At 49.5% G+C, this 18,212-nt stretch overlaps 1 protein-coding gene across 6 annotated transcripts in view; it reads left to right on the forward strand.

The window, feature by feature from the left end:
• Window positions 1-18,212, forward strand: part of BNIP2 (BCL2 interacting protein 2) — a 38,570-nt gene that overhangs the window by 16,263 nt on the left and 4,095 nt on the right. For 2 of the 6 annotated variants that reach the window (XM_029065069.2, XM_029065070.2), the window contains exons 2-10: window positions 2,250-2,347; window positions 3,919-3,986; window positions 6,452-6,634; window positions 9,571-9,747; window positions 12,046-12,148; window positions 12,430-12,561; window positions 13,666-13,752; window positions 13,864-13,962; window positions 14,858-14,893. In XM_029065069.2, the coding sequence (XP_028920902.1) occupies window positions 2,250-2,347; window positions 3,919-3,986; window positions 6,452-6,634; window positions 9,571-9,747; window positions 12,046-12,148; window positions 12,430-12,561; window positions 13,666-13,752; window positions 13,864-13,962; window positions 14,858-14,893 (983 nt within the window). The remainder of the gene's footprint in view (window positions 1-2,249; window positions 2,348-3,918; window positions 3,987-6,451; window positions 6,635-9,570; window positions 9,748-12,045; window positions 12,149-12,429; window positions 12,562-13,665; window positions 13,753-13,863; window positions 13,963-14,857; window positions 14,894-18,212) is intronic. The other 4 variants (XM_029065071.2, XM_029065072.2, XM_029065074.2 and 1 more) reach the window with 3 other exon arrangements.

Here is an 18,212-nt window from a genome sequence, read left to right on the forward strand (position 1 = left end):
GTTTCTAATTCCCGAGTCTCCGGATTACTCCGAGAGCCGTTGGGGAGGCAGCTAGGCATCCCCTTTTCGTGTTTCGCCCCGGGGTCGGGACCCTGGAAAACCCCGTGAGAGATGAACACCCGTAATCAAAGCAAATGGAAATCCGTCCTGTCCCTGTTTCTCCCCTACGTGCCGAGCACGGTGCTGGACGGTGGAAAGGGCCCGGGCTTGGGAGTCGGGGGTCGTGGGTTCTAATCCCGGCTCTGCCGCTTGCCAGCTGTGGGACTTCGGGCGGGTCGCTTAACTTCTCCGTGCCGCGGATGCCTCGTCTGGAAAACGGGGATCGGAACCGTGAGCCCCAAGTGGGACGATCCGATCACCCCGTATCGTCCCGGCGCTCAGGACGGCGCTTTGCACTTAGTAAGCGCTTAACAGATGCCGCCGTCGTTATTAACGGATAGCGTCGTCGTCGTCGTTACCGTGAAGGCCGGTCGCGTGTCCTCACCGCGATTGATAAATGGAGAGCGTCTCCGGTCGCAGACCCCGAAGTACTCCGAGTTGGCTAGAGGCAAATTCGCGTTTCGGCGATTCCGGTGGTTGCCCGACTTTGGAAAACGTGTATTACAGCTCTGTGCCGATTTCGTTCGCATTTATCCGGGTAGGAGGGGCCCCCTCGGGGAGATCTGGGGAAGATTTGAAAAGGAAATGCTTCAGAGAGGTGCCGTGGGCAGTCACCCAGTCAGTGGTATCGACTACTCCGTGCGGAGCACCGTACCGTGCGTTTGGGAGCGCGCCGGGGGGAGCGGCGTGGCTCCGTGGAAAGAGCCCCAGCTTGGGAGTCGGAGGTCACGGGTTCGCATCCCGGCCCCGCCCCCGGTCAGCTGTGTGACCGTGGGCAAGTCACTTCACTGGGCCTCAGTTCCCTCCTCCGGAAAATGGGGATGAACTGTGAGCCTCACCTCGATGACCCCGTATCTACCTCAGCGCTTCGACCAGTGCTCTGCACGCGGTAAGCGCTTCACAGATACCGGCGTCATCCTTATTACGTCGCGACCGAACCGGCAGACGCGTTCCCTGCCCGTGACGAGGATTCGGTCGATTCCGCCACGGTTCTCGTTCTTCGCTGCTCTCACTTTGGCTAGGGCGTCCCCGGGGAACCGGGGGATGTCGCGCCGACGAACCCGGGCGGATACGGAGTGCGGCGGCGTGGGATTAGATGTCCCGCCTCGTGAGCGCGGAGTCCGAGCGGGTGAAGGCCTCGGGATGAGTCCCCCCGAGCGGGGGCTTTTGCCGGAACACCACGCCGCTCTGCTAGGAGACCTGAATGTGTCCCGTGCGAAACAGCGTTGGCTCCGTTGTCTTCGAGACGTTCTTCCCCTCGACCCTGTTTGTCGCCAGCGTCCTCGTCCGTCCGTCTCCCCCGATCGGACCGTGAGCCCGTCGAACGGCGGGGGCCGTCTCCGTCCGTTGCCGACTGGTCCGTTCCAGGCGCTGGGTACGGTGCTCTGCGCCTAGTAAGCGCTCAGTGAATGCTATTGAATGAATGAAGAGCGGGTAGAGCCCGGGCCTGGGAGTCGGAAGGCCCCGGGTTCTAAATCCCGGCTCCCCCGGTGTGACCTCGGACGAGTCACCTCTTCAGTTCTCTGGGCCTCGGTTACCTCATCCGTAAGACGGGGATTCAGAGCGTGAGCCCACCGTGGGACAGGGACTGTTTCCAGCCCCATGAACCCGTGTCTGCCGCCGTGCTTAGAACAGTGCTTGGCACACAGGACGCGCGTACCGGGTATCGTCATGTTGATTATTATTTTCACAGGAGGGGAGCTTTAGCGAGTAGCTGACCCAAGTTCATCCATTGATTCGGTGGTATTTATTGAGCGCTTACTACGCGCAGAGCACTGGACCGAGCGCTTGGAACGGACAGATCGGCAACAGATAGAGCCGGTCCCTGCCCTCCGACGGACTACAAGGGCAGAAGATACGGCAAGCACGTTTCTATCCCGTTCTGGACCCCCCCAGCACCTAGCAGAAGCAGTCCTGAGCCCCTAAGCTCGTTGCGTGCGGGGAATATGTGTTTGTTTTTACACTGCGTTCATTCAGTCGTATTTGTTGAGCGTTTTAAATTTGTGCAGAGCATCGAGACCGCGGGAGAATACAGGAGACAGACACAATTCCCGGCCTAACGGTCTAATCGGGGGAGGCGGACGGACAGAACAGCAATAGACAGAAGTATAAATCCCAACTGCGGGTCCTCTCTCTCGTCCCCTCTCCAGGTCAGCGACTCCCCGGACTCCGTCGTCGACATCGAGACCCGGCTGAGAATGGACGGGGTGGAACTGAAGGAAGAGTGGCAAGATGAAGACTTCCCCAAGTAAGCGTCCACGTCCGTGACAAACGGTCGTCGGCGAGAAGGACGGCCATATCGGATGTTTTCACTCTGGGTTTTGGCCACAGTGCGGTGAAGGGACCGGGCTACTTCCTCCGACCACGCCTGCCTGCGTGGGCTGATCGCGCCGCCTTAGGAGAAGAAATCCACCTCCGCGCGCGTGTGCGGCATCGGAGAGGGCGAATGCAGCCGGAAGAGGTTTCCTTGAGTGGCCTTTTTGCGAGAGCGCGACTCTGGCATTATGGAAAACTGGCATTATAATACGCACCGGGCCTGTTCACGGCCCCTGGTTCCGACACCGCGTCACGTAATATCCGCACAGATACCCGGTGTGGGAAGAAAGCCACCCCTGGGGATACGGTGACCTGGGTTGTGAACCCGACTTCCTCATCTGCCTGCTCTGTGATCTTGGGCAAGCCAATTTATCCGGGCCTCGGTTTCTTCATCTATAAAGTGGGGATTAAGTACCCGTCCCCCCCCTCCCGCTCGGTCCCACAGAGAGGGACTGCGTTGGTGAACCCGTCACCGGGCAGGGACCGTCTCCGTCTGTTGCCGAATTGTATATTCCAAGCGCTTCGTACGGTGCTCTGCGCGTTGTGAGCGCTCAGTAAGTACTGTCGGATGAATGATCTGACCTATCTTGGACCCGTCCCAGGATTTAAGAATGTTGGTGTTTGTTAAGCGCTTACTATGTGCCGAGCACCGTTCTAAGCGCCGGGGGTGGACACAGGGGACTCGGGATGTCCCACGTGGGGCTCACACTCTTAATCCCCATTTTCCAGATGAGGTAACCGAGGCACCGAGAAGTGAAGTGACTCGCCCACAGTCACACAGCTGACAAGCGGCAGAGCCGGCATTCGAACTCATGACCTCTGACTCCCAAGCCCGGGCTCTTTCCACTGAGCCACGCTGCTCCTCTGGATTTAGCCCAATGCTTCGTCCCCTGTAGACACTTAACCAATACCACAACTGTTTACCTATTTTTGTTTCAGTAGCGCCGTTTTTAAAATGAGTAATAAGAGCCCATGGCGTAGAAGAAGTGACTGTGTGTCATTCCCGAGGTGTTTGGGGGGGGGGGGGGGCGGTTTTCGTTAATATTTTGAAGTAACTGACATCATGGCGAGTTAAGCCACGTGGTCGTTTGGCTCGTGAACCTATAATACTACGCACACTGGTCAAGGAAGACGTAAAATGGTATATTTAGCCGGTACTGGTTGACTAAGGCTGAGTTTACACGAACTTAGCTAGATGGAGTGGGCCGCTGTGCTAGGCCCGTGATTCGGTGAACTCTGGGCAGGTTTTGGTTTAAGCAGGAGCGTGCGGGCTCCCAGCTACGTACGTCAGCTGCCGCTCCTTGTCATCTGGCCGTAGACTACAATCCAGACAGGCAGGGTGGTCCAGCCTTGCCCGGGCTCAGTAGCCCCTGCCTCCGCCTCTGGCCCCAAATCCACCTCGGTTTGCAAGTTCACGTACGGGAATCCGTTCGCAAGAGATGCGTCGCTACGTTTCTGCTTTGAAAAAAGGAAAAGTAACGGACAGAAACGTTTGTCTTCCAGGCCGCTACCAGAAGACGACGGTATCGACGCAGATACACTGAGTGCAACTGGACAAGGGAGCCAGCCTGGTAAGACTCGTACTCTCGATTTATCCGCAAGTACAAGCATTTCCAGTTCTTCTCATCTGCCCACCCGGCCGATTTCCAAATGAAAGGTAGCATCGGGGTTCTGTCGATTTGGGGAGCCGTGTTTCCAGAGTTGTACCCCAGAGTTTCCTAAAGAACACGCGTGACACAACTCTTCCCTCTCCTTTTATTGATTTTCCCCCTAAGCATTCCCCGTGTGGACTTTCTGGTGTTCTCTTTTAAGCATCCTCGAATGGACAGTCAGGTAGCCTCATTCCAGACCTAATCGGGGTAAGACTTGAGTAAATCGTCACGTAATTATTTGTTCTGATAATAAGGAGTTTAAGGATTTTCTACCACTGAAAAAATCGAGCGACTTTACTGTTAGCTTGGATGCCTGACAGTGCTGGTGGAATCTAGAGGTATTTAGATGTCGGTACCTAGATGTATTCTTAAAACCCGATCGCTTTCCCTCAGCTCTTCGGGATGAACCTTTTTTTTTTTTTTTTTTTTTTTTGGGTATCTGTTGAGTGCTTACTCTGTGCCAGTCTCTGTACTAAGCGCCGGTAGAGAAGAGAAGCAGCGTGGCTCAGCGGACAGATCCCGGGCTTGGGAGTCAGAGGTCATGGGTTCGAATCCCGGCCCGGCCACTCGTCGGCTGTGCGACTGTGGGCGAGTCACTTCACTTCTCTGGGCCTCACCTCCCTCATCTGTCAAGTGGGGATTAAGCGTGAGCCTCACGTGGGACGACCTGATGACCCTGTATCTCCCCCAGCGCTTAGAACAGTGCTCCGCACGTAGTAAGCGCTTAACAGATACCAGCATCATTATTATCGCTTTGTCCCGTTTTTGTTCGTAATTCCCATTGCTCTGGGTCCCTCTCCTCCTTTAATCAGTGGTATTTATTGAGCGCTTACTCTGTGCAAAGCACTCTACCAAACACCTGGGAGAGTGCCGTACAGTAGATTCGGGATACGCCACCCCTGCTCTCGGGGAGCTTCCAGTTGGACCGGGAGCCCCGTGTGAGACGGGGACCGTGTCTTTCCCGGCCGACGATCTCTACGTATTTCAGTGGTCGGGAAGAACTGTGTGCTTGACACATAGTGAGTGTTCATTCGTTCGGTAGTATTTATCGAGCGCTTACTACGCGCAGAGCACTGTACTAAGCGCTTGGAATGAACAAGTCGGCAACAGATGGAGACGGTCCCTGCCGGTTGACGGGCTTACGGTCTGATCGGGGACTCGGTGCTTAGCGATATCATAAGAGAAAGGGGGTGGCGACAGATTTGCCAAAAAATTACGGCTAGGGGAAGCGGCAAAGTGGGAGGAGGTGTACGTAAGCGCCGCGGGGCCGGTGGTGGGTTAGCAGAGTGCTTGAAGGGTGCAGCCCTAAGCGAGTGGGCGAGGCAGAGGGGCGGCAGAAAGGATAGGGAAATGAGGGGTTAGTCGGGGAAGGCCTCTTGGAGGACATCCGATTTTCCGGTCTCGTGCCGTCGGGTCGTTTCCGACCCACGGCGACACCACGGACGCGGCTCTCCCCGACGGCCCCGCTCTCCGTCCGCGCTCGTTCCGGTAGCGTAGCCGTAGTTTTCTTGCTCGAGGTCCGGAGGTGGTTTACCGTGGCCGCCTTCCCGCCGAGTAAACTCGAGTCCCCGCCCTCGACTCCCTCCCGTCCCGCCAGTACCCGGCCTGCGTGAGTTTTGACCCGTGGCCTTCCCCTCGCTAGCCACTGGCCAGGCTCGGAATGGGACGGACGGGCCTTCCCGTGGCCGAGACCGGTGGAGGACTGGAAACTCTACAGGTGGGACCCTGAGAGGGGCATCCGATCTGAGGGGGACTCTAAAGATGGGGAAGAGTATAGTGGTCGGTCATGCAGATGGGGTGGGGGCTTCAGGCCAGAGGAAGGACGTGAGCGTCCACGCAGGCGAGAGCTTAACAGATGCCGTCATCATCTAAGGATGGAGGAGGTTGCTCTCGTCTGTAAAACGGGGATTAAGACTGTGAGCCTCATGTGGGACAGACAACCTGATTACCCTGTGCACCTAGTAAGCGCTCAACAAATACCAACGTCATTATCGGTAGAGAAGCAAAGCGTGTGGACTGGGTCGTTGCAGGAGATGAGCGAGGTTAGGAAGGAGGGGGCGGGCCGACAGAGGGCCTCAAAAGCGACGGTAAGGAGTTCGTCTCTCTCTGATGCGGCGGTGGACGGGTAACCTCTGGAGGTATCTGGAGGCACGGAGAAGTGCCTACTGAACCTAGAAACCCAAATTTCATTCATCAAGTAGCGATGCCCTTCTGTGGTTTTTATTTTCGAATGTTCCAAAATAGGGTTTCCCGGAATTTGTCTACGGGTTATGTTACGCTCGGAGTGGCTATTCCGAAATATCGGCAGTGCTGTGTTTTTCCTCTCTGGATCTGTCCCAACTGTGACATAAAATAATGTAGCGTTTTCCTTTTTCACTTTGCAGTTCCTTGTCCCTTAGAAGTTAATGGAAATAAAGTGAGGAAAAAATTAATGGCTCCGGATATTAGCTTAACACTGGATCACAGTGATGGTTCCATTTTGTCAGATGACTTGGATGAGAGCGGGGAGATTGACTTGGCTGGTTTGGATACTCCATCTGAGAACAGTAATGAGTTTGAATGGGAAGGTAATATTTCGCTGTATCTATTCTTTCGATACAGAAACTGTGTTTTCTCATGTTTCTCGTGTTGAGTGAATATAGTAACAAAGAATGTAAATAAGACCGTATTTGAACTGTGGGCTACTGTATGTACATTGTATACACAGTGTACGTCATGCGGCACAGAAAGTATACCCACGTATATTTTTTTTAAAACGTCAAGATTTTAGTCCGAATTTTTAGAGAGGTATGAATATTTAAAAAATTGTAGAGCCGGGGTTTAACAACTTATGAATTACGGGAGGAAGGCTTTCTTTTTTGATCAGATTATGGTGGAGTTGCATCGGCGTGTCATGATTCTTCCCAGTGCCTCAAGCTACAGCACTCAGACCGGTAGTTCTTAAGGATTTTGTCAGAAGAGTTCATAGTTACTTCTCCCAGTGACGGATTTTAACTCGATACCCTTTTGAAAACTCGGTAACGTACCGTCTGGAGGGAAACAGAATGGAATCTCTGGACGGAAAGCTCCCTGTGGACAGGGAATGTGGCTCCCAAGTGCTTCGTACAGTGCTCTGCACACGGTAAAGCCTCAGTAGTAAAGACCATCGATCGATCGATTGATCTAGGCTAAAATGACCCATGGTGGCATAGAGAACGTGACGTCGGGAAGGCAGTTCGCTCAGGGATGTAATATATTAAACTTAGAGTTGCCCAGCCAGCTTTGTTTCCACTTTTGCAAGACGGGAATTCCGTTATTTTTTGTTTCATTGTAACTGCTTTAAAAACTGCAGCTGGGGCATAAAGTGCTAATATACTGTTGGGACCATCGTCCCCTTGGTGACCATCCAGTTGGCTGAGCTGCGTTTTGGTCCTTGATCATTTAGCCAAACTGTCATTCGTCGAGACTCTTTGGGTATATCGGTAACCCGATATACCCAACGAGAAGCAGCATGGCTCAGTGGAAAGAGCACGGGCTTTGGAGTCAGAGGTCATGGGTTCGAATCCCGGCTCGGCCACTTGTCAGCTGTGTGACTGTGGGCAAGTCACTTCATTTCTCGGTGCCTCAGTTACCTCATCTGTAAAATGGGGATTAAGACCGTGCGCCCCACGTGGGACAACCTGATTCCCCTGTGTCTACCCCAGCGCTCAGAACAGTGCTCGGCACATAGTAAGCGCTTAACAAATACCAACATTATTATTAACCCTCTGAAAAACACCACTTTATCCTGGTCGACCATTTCAGAACCGCTAGTATTAGTCTAGTATCGTGAGAATATTAGGTGGGGATTTCGAGAAGACGTTACCGTGGCTCCAGATAAATGGCACTTCAGATTAGATTGTGTGGCTCCTTACCAAATGACCCTGGGATTAGAGCATCAGTTTCTTTGGCTTATGAAAACTGATGGTGAATTTCGAACGATGAAAGGTACTAACACTTTATTTTGCTCTGTATGTGGGAAGGGGCATCTTCTTTTAAGCAGTTCATTATTGCCTCCTTGCGGTGTTGGATCCTTTATTTTTATTTTTCTTTACTTTGAAGATGTTTGGTGTCAAAGTGCGAGCTTGTCGAAACTGTTTCATTTCTATCAAAATTATATTAATGTCAGCATTTTGCATGTAACTTCAGTACTTTTCAATGACGGCAGTTTTAAGTACCTTGTAGTATTTAAAGAAGAGAATGTTCATCGTAATATAGAAGAAGAGATGATATTCAAGACTTTCTTTGCTCTTTTTTTTTTTTTTTTTTTAAAGGGGAGGGAGTCCTTCCCTCACATTTGGTTCAGGAAATGACCCAGTAGAATATATAATATTTTATCGAGATGCCGAAATGGGATTCTATCTCTTTTTTTGTTTGTTTCTTGTTTTGTCTTTTCTTTCTTCCTTTAACGCTGCTGCCTTCATTTCCCCGGAAGGATAGTTTCCATTAACAGCCTTGTCTTGGAAACAGACAACTAACATACAGTAGGTTTCCCCCCACCCCCTTCCCAGCCTTTGGTAAGGACCATAATACCGAAAGAGAAAATCATTCATTCAGTTTTTAAAATGCGCCCCAATCTAAATTTTACGTAATGATTCGCTGCTTATGCATTGGTTGAAATTAATTTTTAATGAATTTACCTGCATGTAGGCCGTCAGATGCCTAAAGTGTATCGATTGCTGCTTCCCCGGAAATCTATATACTTAAATGAGAAACGATCGTGTAAGTTAACCATTTTCTATCTAGTGGACTAGTGCTGTGGGGGGTGATTAGGATTTTCTCTGATTCCATCATCAAACTGGCCAAAATCTGACCCGTAGGGAGCAAGTGGATTTTTGGCTGCTGTTGTTCAGTGAGATTTTATTAAGCGATTACTATGTGCCAAGCACTATTCTACCTCTGGGTTAGACTGAAAGTAATCACATCAGCCACGGTCCCTGCCCCACGTGGACTCTCAGCCTGAGAGGGAGGGAGTTAATCGTATTGAACCCGTTTTCCGGATGGGGAAACTGAAGCACAGAGAAGTTAGGTGACTTGCCCAAGGTCACACATTAGCCACGTGGCAGGGGAATTCTCCTGAATTCCAGTCCCTTACTGTTTCTCTTAGCCAAGCCGCCCTCCACAATTTGAATCTGGAATGCCCGTCCAGCTCTCTTACCGTTGAGAGTTTGGTTGTGGTTCATTTCAAATATCCATTGAACCTCTCCGTTTAATGGCATCTCGATTAGATGCTTTGCATTGTACTTTCTGTACTTATCTTTAGAAGAGAGTCCGGGCACAGATACACACGGTAGGTTGATTTTTCCCCTCCGTTTAAAGAACAAGACATCATCCGATTGGATTATTCAGAAGCTGAGTCTCTGCACAGGGTGCGATGGAAAATGAATTCAGCGGTCCAAGCAGATAGTAAAGTGGTTAACTTAGCATTTGATTTTATTTTTAGTTGTCCGTCCCAATATACGTATCAACTCCTTCATTTTGGCAGACGACCTTCCTAAGCCCAAAACTACTGAAGTAATCAGGAAAGGATCAATCGGTGAATATACCGCAACGGAGGAAAAAGAAGATGGAAGACGCTGGCGGATGTTCAGGATCGGAGATCAGGATCACAGAGTTGACATGAAGGCCATCGAGCCTTACAAAAAAGTTATCAGCCATGGAGGTGGGGAACCGTTTAACAGTTTTCCCCTCTCCCCTTCCTCCCCTCATCCCCCAAGGTCACCGTTTTCAATTTGGGGCAGCAGTTCTGAATATCCGGATCCTTCTCACTGTCTTAAATGCTCTCCTGATTTATACTTTCCCCTTTAACCTTGCCCTTGAATTTAGTGGGGAGCGCCTTCGTGCTGCCCACTCCCCATTTCCTCTGGGATGGTTGGGGGCCACATAACTATGGTGCTTCTCAAGTGCTTACTAGGTACCGAGCACTGTTCTAAGCGCTGGGGTAGATACAGTTCAGTCCGATTGGACAGACGCCCTGCTCCACGTTGGGCTCCCCCTCTTCCCCCCCATGTTACGGATGAGGTGACGGGCCCGGAGAAGTGAAGTGACTCGCCCAAGGTCGCACAGCAGACACGTAGAGGAGGCGGGGTTCGAACGCAGGTCCTTCTGACTCCCAGGCCCGCGCTCTATCCACGAGGCCACGATGCTTTCTCTACACGTGAAAGCCGCCTAGGGGTTCAGCTGCACCGTGTGCCTTACTGGTTGAGAGTCTGTTGTTCAATTCGGTCGTATTTATTGAGCGCTTCCCGGGTGCCCAGCACTGTACTGAGCGCTTGGGAGAGTCTAATTCAACCATCAACAGACACGTTCCCTCCCACGGCGGGCCTAACGGTCCTCTTTAGCGTTCCATGTTTTTCGTATCTCCGCGAAGACTTGGACACACGGAGACCCGGGGCCTTTTCTCTTTTATACACGAAGCAAGGTTCGGTTCTGCCGAAGCTTTCATTTTCTGCCGGCGTTTTAAGCGGTTGTTTCTAAACTGGCTTCGCAAATGGGAAGACGACCTGTCTCCAGTGTGGGAACGGTCAGGATTTGATCAGCCTCAAGAGGCCGTGGCTTCCCAGGTTGTCGACTAGGCCTGAAAGTGGAAATATGACTAATGGTGGTATTAAAGTGCTTACTGTGTGCAAAGCACTGTTCTGAGCGCTGGGGGGGATACAAGGCGATCCGGTTGTCCCACGTGGGGTTCACAGTTTTTAATCCCCGCTTTACAGATGGGGGAACTGAGGCCCAGAGAAGCGAAGCGACTTGCCCAAAGTCCCGCAGGTGGCGAGCGGCGGAGTTGGGGATTCGAACCCGTGACCTCTGACTCCCGAGCCGGGCTCTTTCCACTGAGCCACGCTGCTTCTCCAGAAAATATTGGAAATATTGTAGCTCCATGGTCTCCCATTCCCCCAGCTGTTTCTCGAAATTCTCAATTCCTTTCCTTTAGTCCCTGCCGCCCTCCCCGCCCCCGGCCCCTACTTACACACCTACACTTCTTCTCTCAGATATTATTCCACCAATATTCCCTTGGCTTGACGCTGTAGCTTCTTCCCTCACTTCCAAGTCTTTCGTGGGGACCATGGGCTGACTGAGAGTTATCAGGTGCCTGGGCCCAACTGGCTATGTGTGGTTTGTTTTAAATTTCAAGGTTCTCCTTCTTAATAATAATAATAATAACAATCATACTGTTGGTATTTGTTAAGCGCTCACTATGTGCAGAGCACTGTTCTAAGCGCTGGGGGAGATACAGGGTCATCGGGTTGTCCCACCTGAGGCTCACCGTCTTCATCCCCATTTTCCAGATGAGGGAACTGAGGCCCAGAGAAGTGAAGTGACTCGCCCCCAGTCCCACAGCTGACAGGCGGCAGAGCTGGGGTTCGAACCCATGACCTCCGACTCCCAAGCCCGGGCTCTTTCCACTGAGCCACGCTGTTAATGAGTGACGGATAGGGATGGGATTGGGAGAAATGCAAAGTGTATCCCATTTCTTGGGAGGGAGGAACTTTTGAGTCTCTTGGATTAAAGAAGCTGAGCTTTGGAATCTGTCATTCATTCATTCACTCGCATTTATTGAGCGCTTACTAGGTGCAGAGCACTGTACTAAGCGCTTGGAATGAACAGGTCGGCAACAGATAGAGACGGTCCCTGCCGTCTGACGGGCTTTCGGTCTGATCGCGGGAGACGGGCAGACGAGAACGATGGCGATAAATAGAGTCGAGGGGAAGAACGTCTCGTAAAAACAGTGGCGACTGAATAGAATCGAGGCGATGTACATTTCATTAACAAAATAAATAGGGTAATGGAAATATACACAGTGGAGCGGACGAGTACAGCATAATGTACGTTAAAAACCTGTGGCTATGAAATATTACGATTATGAAAAGCAGGCCGTGAAGAAATCGACTTCCATTCAGCCCTTCTAGTGGAATAACACTGTTATTTATTAATCCAGATCTCCGTACATTTCTTTTTTCAGGTTATTATGGAGATGGTTTAAATGCCATTGTGGTGTTTGCTGTTTGTTTTATGCCTGAAAGTGGTCAGCCTAATTATCGCTATCTGATGGACAATCTCTTTAAGTAAGTGACCTGTAGCCCATGGAGAGGTGCGGTTGATTATAAGAGGGAGGGTGGCTCTGGTAATGTAAGCATCATAACGTCAGTTTTTTACTTTTTTTTTTTTTTTTAACCTGCTTTGTGCCTGGATTGTGCACTTCAATTTTCTTAATAGTTCTTAAAACTGTTCAGATTACCAGATTGGCTCAGGGATAAATCGTTTGTTTGGTTTTTGTTTTTTTTAATTTGAGGAGGAAATAATATGTTAGCAATTCTGAAGGTACGGTATTCACTTGTTCTGACAGATACGTCATTGGCACTTTGGAACTGTTAGTAGCCGAGAATTATATGATAGTTTATTTAAACGGAGCTACTTCGCGGAGAAAAATGCCGAGTCTGGGTTGGCTCCGGAAATGCTATCAGCAGATTGACAGAAGGTAAGTACGAATCTTTCGTAGCATCGACTACGTCTCATTGCCTCAGTCTCTGAAATTATTTTGAATTTGTTTTCTAGTACAGAGTAAATATTCATTGAACAGCATGTATTGAGCCCCTACTAGGTTCAGAGCACCGTACTAAGCGCTTGGAACGTACACTTCGGCAACAGATAGAGACAATCCCTGCCCAGTGACGGGCTCCCGGTCTTAAGCGGGGAGACGGACAGCGAAGCGAAACAGAACAGAACAAGACCAAATAGTCAAACTGCCTGCCTTTATTTAAAAAGCAAGAATGTAAAAAGTAATTCTCCTAGGCCACCGGGTGTTTCCTTGCTGAACTCTGAATTAAAGGCGGCTCAGGTTACAGTACTCACGCTGTTTCCAGTGCCGCATGCGGGTGCCCAACTGTTTTTTCGGACGTCGAAGCTTAGCGTATCCGGAAGGGCGTAGGTTGTCGGAAAAACAGTACCTACTTCGGCCGTTATGCTCAATTCAAAGCGTGTAGTGAAAGCGCGCATTTAGGAGAGCTGCGTGTAATAAAGTCTTCCATAATTTAAGTACAGGGAGTGTTTCCCACCCTCCCCCGAGATCCTCTGAAGGAACAGTTCACGTAATTCTCCATCGTGATAAATCGCGTAGTAGCTTCCAAACGCCGATGAGCCGTGGTCTCCCCCAGAACGTGTATTCTCACCCTGATGAGCGGGATGCAGTTGCTAGTAGATTATTCCCTACCTACGTTCCGGCCTAATGCCTTTGGGAGAGCGGTAGGCGATTTGGGTCTGTGGGCCACAGGCCCGATTTTGAGTCCCCCGTGTCGCGGGCCTCCCGCAGTCTTCTTCTGGCTGACCTGTCATCTGTGGGGTGACATCTGTAGGCCAGAGTGCCACATTTTTCTCCCCTCTTGATTGAGGAGAGCCAGACCCGAATCCGCCCCGGGTGAACGGAACGGACTCCGGGTCAGTCCCCTGGATTCGAGACATTTGAGTTACCCTCCTTATGAAGAAGTTGGAGGTCTGCGGCGCGGGTCAGATCGGCGATCCCAGTCGCTTCTAACTCTAATGCCGGCGTTCGCTATTTCCGCTTTATTCATTTTTTTTTTTTTAGGCTAAGGAAAAACCTGAAATCTTTAATCATAGTTCATCCTTCTTGGTTTATCAGAACACTCCTAGCAATCACGAGACCTTTTATTAGGTAATATTTGGAAAATTATTTTATTTCAGGGAATGTAACTAATCAGTTGGGGGGCGGGGGGGGGGGGGGCGTATCCAATTGGAGAATTAACACGTAATATTTATTTCACAGCTCAAAATTCAGCCAAAAAATTAGATACGTCTTTAACCTGGCAGAACTAGCTGAACTTGTCCCCATGGAATATGTTGGCATACCAGAATGCATAAAACAGTATGTATGTTTGTTTGGGCCTTTTGGGGATGCTTTTGCTTTTGTTCCTGGCGTGCGAGGTACTCACCTTTTTAAAAAAAAAAAAAAAAAAAAATGCGGGAAACAGTTTTCGTTATCTTGGGAAAAGAACGTCAGGTTGGGATTTAAGAGTCGGAGTTTGTCTGTTTTGACTGTGACTGTGGGCAAGTGAATGTCATCTCTGGGTTTTAGTTTCCCACTAGTAAAATGTGCAGCGGTATATGTCACCTTAGGAAGAAATGTACTGCGTAGGTACGGTGCTTGTTCTCGTCATGGTTATTACTTAATTGACGTACCCTTGCCTCATTATTTTGAATTGCTTAACCCCGGGGAGGTTTCGAGCCGAAGGTATGGAAGAAAGAAAAGTGTCCTTTCTTTCGAATTACCTGGCATACGATGATATAAACCCAGTCCGATCATTAAATAATCATGAGGCTGGAGAAGCTGGAAGAGATCTTACGGTAAAGCGATGATTTCTCTCGTGGGGGAATGAAGCCTTTGGTCGTCTACTGTCTTAGGAAATCCTCTTCAGGTAAACACCAAAGAAGGCTTGCTTGGGTGGGCCACTGTAAAAACAGTTCCTATAGTTCACTAGCACTGTTTTGAGCCGAACCTTTTTTTTTTAATCAGTTTGCATTTGCATAGAGGAAGTCTGGTTGATTATTTTGTAATTCATTTCCTGGTATCTTTTTCTCTCTTTTGTATGGGAAGACCAAGAAGCTACAAAATGAATTATGCTTCTGACATGCGTATTACACTTCTAAGCTTTATAGCGCTCTGAATGTCTATTTTGGTAGCTTAATTTTTTTTTTTTTGTTCTCAAGTTTTTCTCGGTCGTCTTAACTTTTATTTACCCGAATAACTTTTCCCTACCAAGGTATGAAGAGGAAAAGTGTAGAAAGAAACGCAAAAGGTATATGCACACCTTGACTGGTTTGCATTTAGACTAGTCCATTTGCATCAAACTAACTCTTTCCTGACGGGTTAGCCTGCAGAAAAGGCGACTGCATTTGTAAATATAAACACGAGCTAGTGGTTCGATATCATGTCCAGGTGAGGAATAATGATTTTTTTTAAGTAGAACTTGGGTGCGCCTCTCTCGAAACTTGTCTCCCTCCATTCAGTGGACCGTTCTGAAATGGGGTCATTGAGTTGGACCACTAACGTCCCTTTGATCTCTCTCAGTGATACCTTATCGTCAGTTTTAGACGGGATGCACGGGCTTCCCCGTATCGTGGAAAATGTTAGAATTTCAGATTTTAGTTTCTCTCTGGGCCGTCTTTTAAAGGCCTCCGATTTACCGAGTCTTCGCTCATCTCATTCCCCCCCACTAGAGACTTTGTTTATATTTGCGATGCGTCGTTTCCTTGGCTAACCGGTGTATTGAATTTGCTGTGGGTGTAAGTTTAAACGGTCTGCTAACCAGTCAAGCAAATCCTACGTACGATGAAGTCATTTTAGAGAGTTACTGCTTGGTCACTGTGAAGTAACGGTCCATACCCCTCTGCTTTTAATTTCAAGTTTGATTCTGAGCCTTCCGCTTTGTGCGTAACTTACAAGGATAACTCATTATCTTTCTTTTTGTCTCACCAAAAGGAGGGGAGGAGAGGCATGAGGATAAAGTGGTAGCTGGGATTTTTTTGAATCGTAAACTCTCCATTTAAAAAATTAGATTTTATTCATTCGATAGTATTTGTCGAGCGCTTACTATGTGCAGAGCACTGTACCAGGCGCTTGGAATGTACGGATCGGCACCAGATAGAGACAGTCCCCGCCCATTGACGGGCTGCAGTCTAATTTTAGACGATTGAATATTCAGCGCCCCCTTTTAAAAAGCGCTAATTTTTTTCACGAAGGACTAAAGACGATATTTATTGTCGCAGAGATATTTAAAGATTGGGGGGGGGGGGGGGGCGGTAAAAAAAAAAAAAAAAAAAGCACAAACCAAAACCCACAGAAGAACCCGCAAGAATTCAGAATAATTCTGAGCAGTGAACTTTGTCCTCCAAGAAATTATTTGCTGTTTTTGTAGTTTATGACCACATTCTGGGCGTTCTGGGAAGCAGCCGATGTTCTGAAATGCATCCGTGCATGTCTTTTTAAATACACACTCAGATCCCCTATTACACTAGACAGGTGAGTCATGATATAGTGCTGACATATCGAATGATGCCACGCCCTTGCACACAGTCATTTATTTTACCAGCATCACGTAATGGTCTATCCAGTTACGTGTGTGTTGTCAGAAGAATTGTGTTCGATCCCAAACAGGTAGTGAGAACACTCCCCTCCGTGGGAGTCGGAATTTACTTGGGATCGGATTTCGAGGGGCTTTTTTGCGAGCCCCGATTGTCCACACAGCAAAAACCCGGTTAGTCCTAGGTCTTCCTCCCCCTACTAGATTATAACCGCCTGGTAGCAAATTAATAGCGTTGGTATTTGTTAAGCGCTTACTATGTGCAGGGCACTGTTGTAAACGCCGGGGTAGATACAGGGTCATCAGGTCGTCCCACGTGAGGCTCACAGTCTTCATCCCCATTTTAATAATAATAATAATGTTGGCATTTGCTAAGCGCTTACTCCGTGCAGAGCGCTGTTGGAAGCGCTGGGGTAGTTACAGGGTCATCAGGTCGTCCCACGTGAGGCTCACCGTTAATCCCCATTTTACAGATGAGGGAACTGAGGCCCAGAGAAGTGAAGTGACTTGCCCACCCTCACGCAGCTGACAGGTGGCGGAGCTGGGATTCGAACCCATGACCTCTGACTCCCAAGCCCGGGCTCTTGCCACTGAGCCCCGCTGCCTCTCTCAAATTAAGCAGCTAGAGAAATGTGTTCGTTCTTTTCAGGTTCCTTTCAAATCACATAACGCACTTCGGCAGCGTTGGCAAGTTAATGTCCCTTCCGTAGTCCTTCATTTATTACCAAGGCGAGATTTCAGGCCCTGGAGAGAGTAAAAATGTGGGGAACAGCCTGGCGCAGTGGATAGAGCACCGGCCTGGGAAGCAGAAGGGGCCTGGGTTCTAATCCCGGCTTCCCCACTTGTCTGCTGTGTGACTTTGGGCGAGTCACTTCACTTCTCTGTGCCTCGGTCACCTCATCTGTAAAATGGGGATTGAGACTGGGAGCCCCATGTGGGACAGGGCCTGCGTCCAACCCGATTTGCCTTTACCCACCCCAGCGCTCAGTAAGGTGCCCGACGGATAGTAAGCGCTTGACAAATACCACAGTCATTATTATAAATCTGAAGCCAGATAAAGTAGAATCCCTAGGGGGGTTTTTTTCCATCCAAACTTTTGCCTGAAAGGCTCTCCAGAAAAGAGCCTCCCACTTGCATTCCCTTCCCTCCCTGTTATATGCATAAATGCACAGTAGCACACTACTGAACTTTCCTATCTTGGCATGTGCTTAATTTTGGACAGAACAGCAATACTGGGCGTCTCCTATCTTTTTTAAAGCACCTAGACGCTGTACTAAAAGCTTTGGATCATCTCGTCGTCAAGAAAAGGCAGTCCATTCAGCCTGTAAATATCGTGAATGGCTTACCTGTCCCTTGCATTCTAGAAAACCATCTTCATAGGTCTCAGATGTCACTAGATGAGTAGGTGAGAGGAAATCGGTTTCAGAATTAATGGTGGAGCGCTCGTAGTTAGGGATTAAAACCTGGCGGGAGCCTATGGGTAGCAGATTTAAGTGTATACACTAAAAACACCAACAGGAATTTTACGTTTCAAGGAATTGGGTATTCAAAAACGGCCCCGCAAGCCGCATGAAAATCTTCAGAAAAGTCACGATGCATAAAATATGGAAACTCTTAGCACGTTCGAAATGCCTAAAAAATACGTCACACTTTTTCAAATAGCATCGACTTATGGGTAGCTGGGTACCATTTCCTACCATCCTCGGCAGGTGTTTACACGGCGTGTGCACCCTTTTTTTTTTTTTTTTTTTTGAAACCACCCGCTCAGCAGTAAATTGGCCTCGCCTCACACTGTAGACTGGGAAGCCGTGTGGCCTAGTAGATGGAGCACGGGCCTGGGAGTCAGAAGGACCTGGGTTCTCATCTCGGCTCTGCCGCTTGTCTCCCGCGTGACCCTGGACCGGTCACTTCACCTCTCTGGGCCTCGGTCACCTCCCTTACCGAACGAGGGGTGAGACGGTGAGCCCCGTGTGGGACGTGGACTGTGCCCAAGTGGATTAGCTCGTGTCCACCCCAGTGCTCGGAACAGTGCCCG

The sequence above is a fragment of the Ornithorhynchus anatinus genome, chromosome 5 (assembly GCF_004115215.2).
Source record: "Ornithorhynchus anatinus isolate Pmale09 chromosome 5, mOrnAna1.pri.v4, whole genome shotgun sequence".
Classification (NCBI taxonomy): Eukaryota; Metazoa; Chordata; class Mammalia; order Monotremata; family Ornithorhynchidae; genus Ornithorhynchus; species Ornithorhynchus anatinus.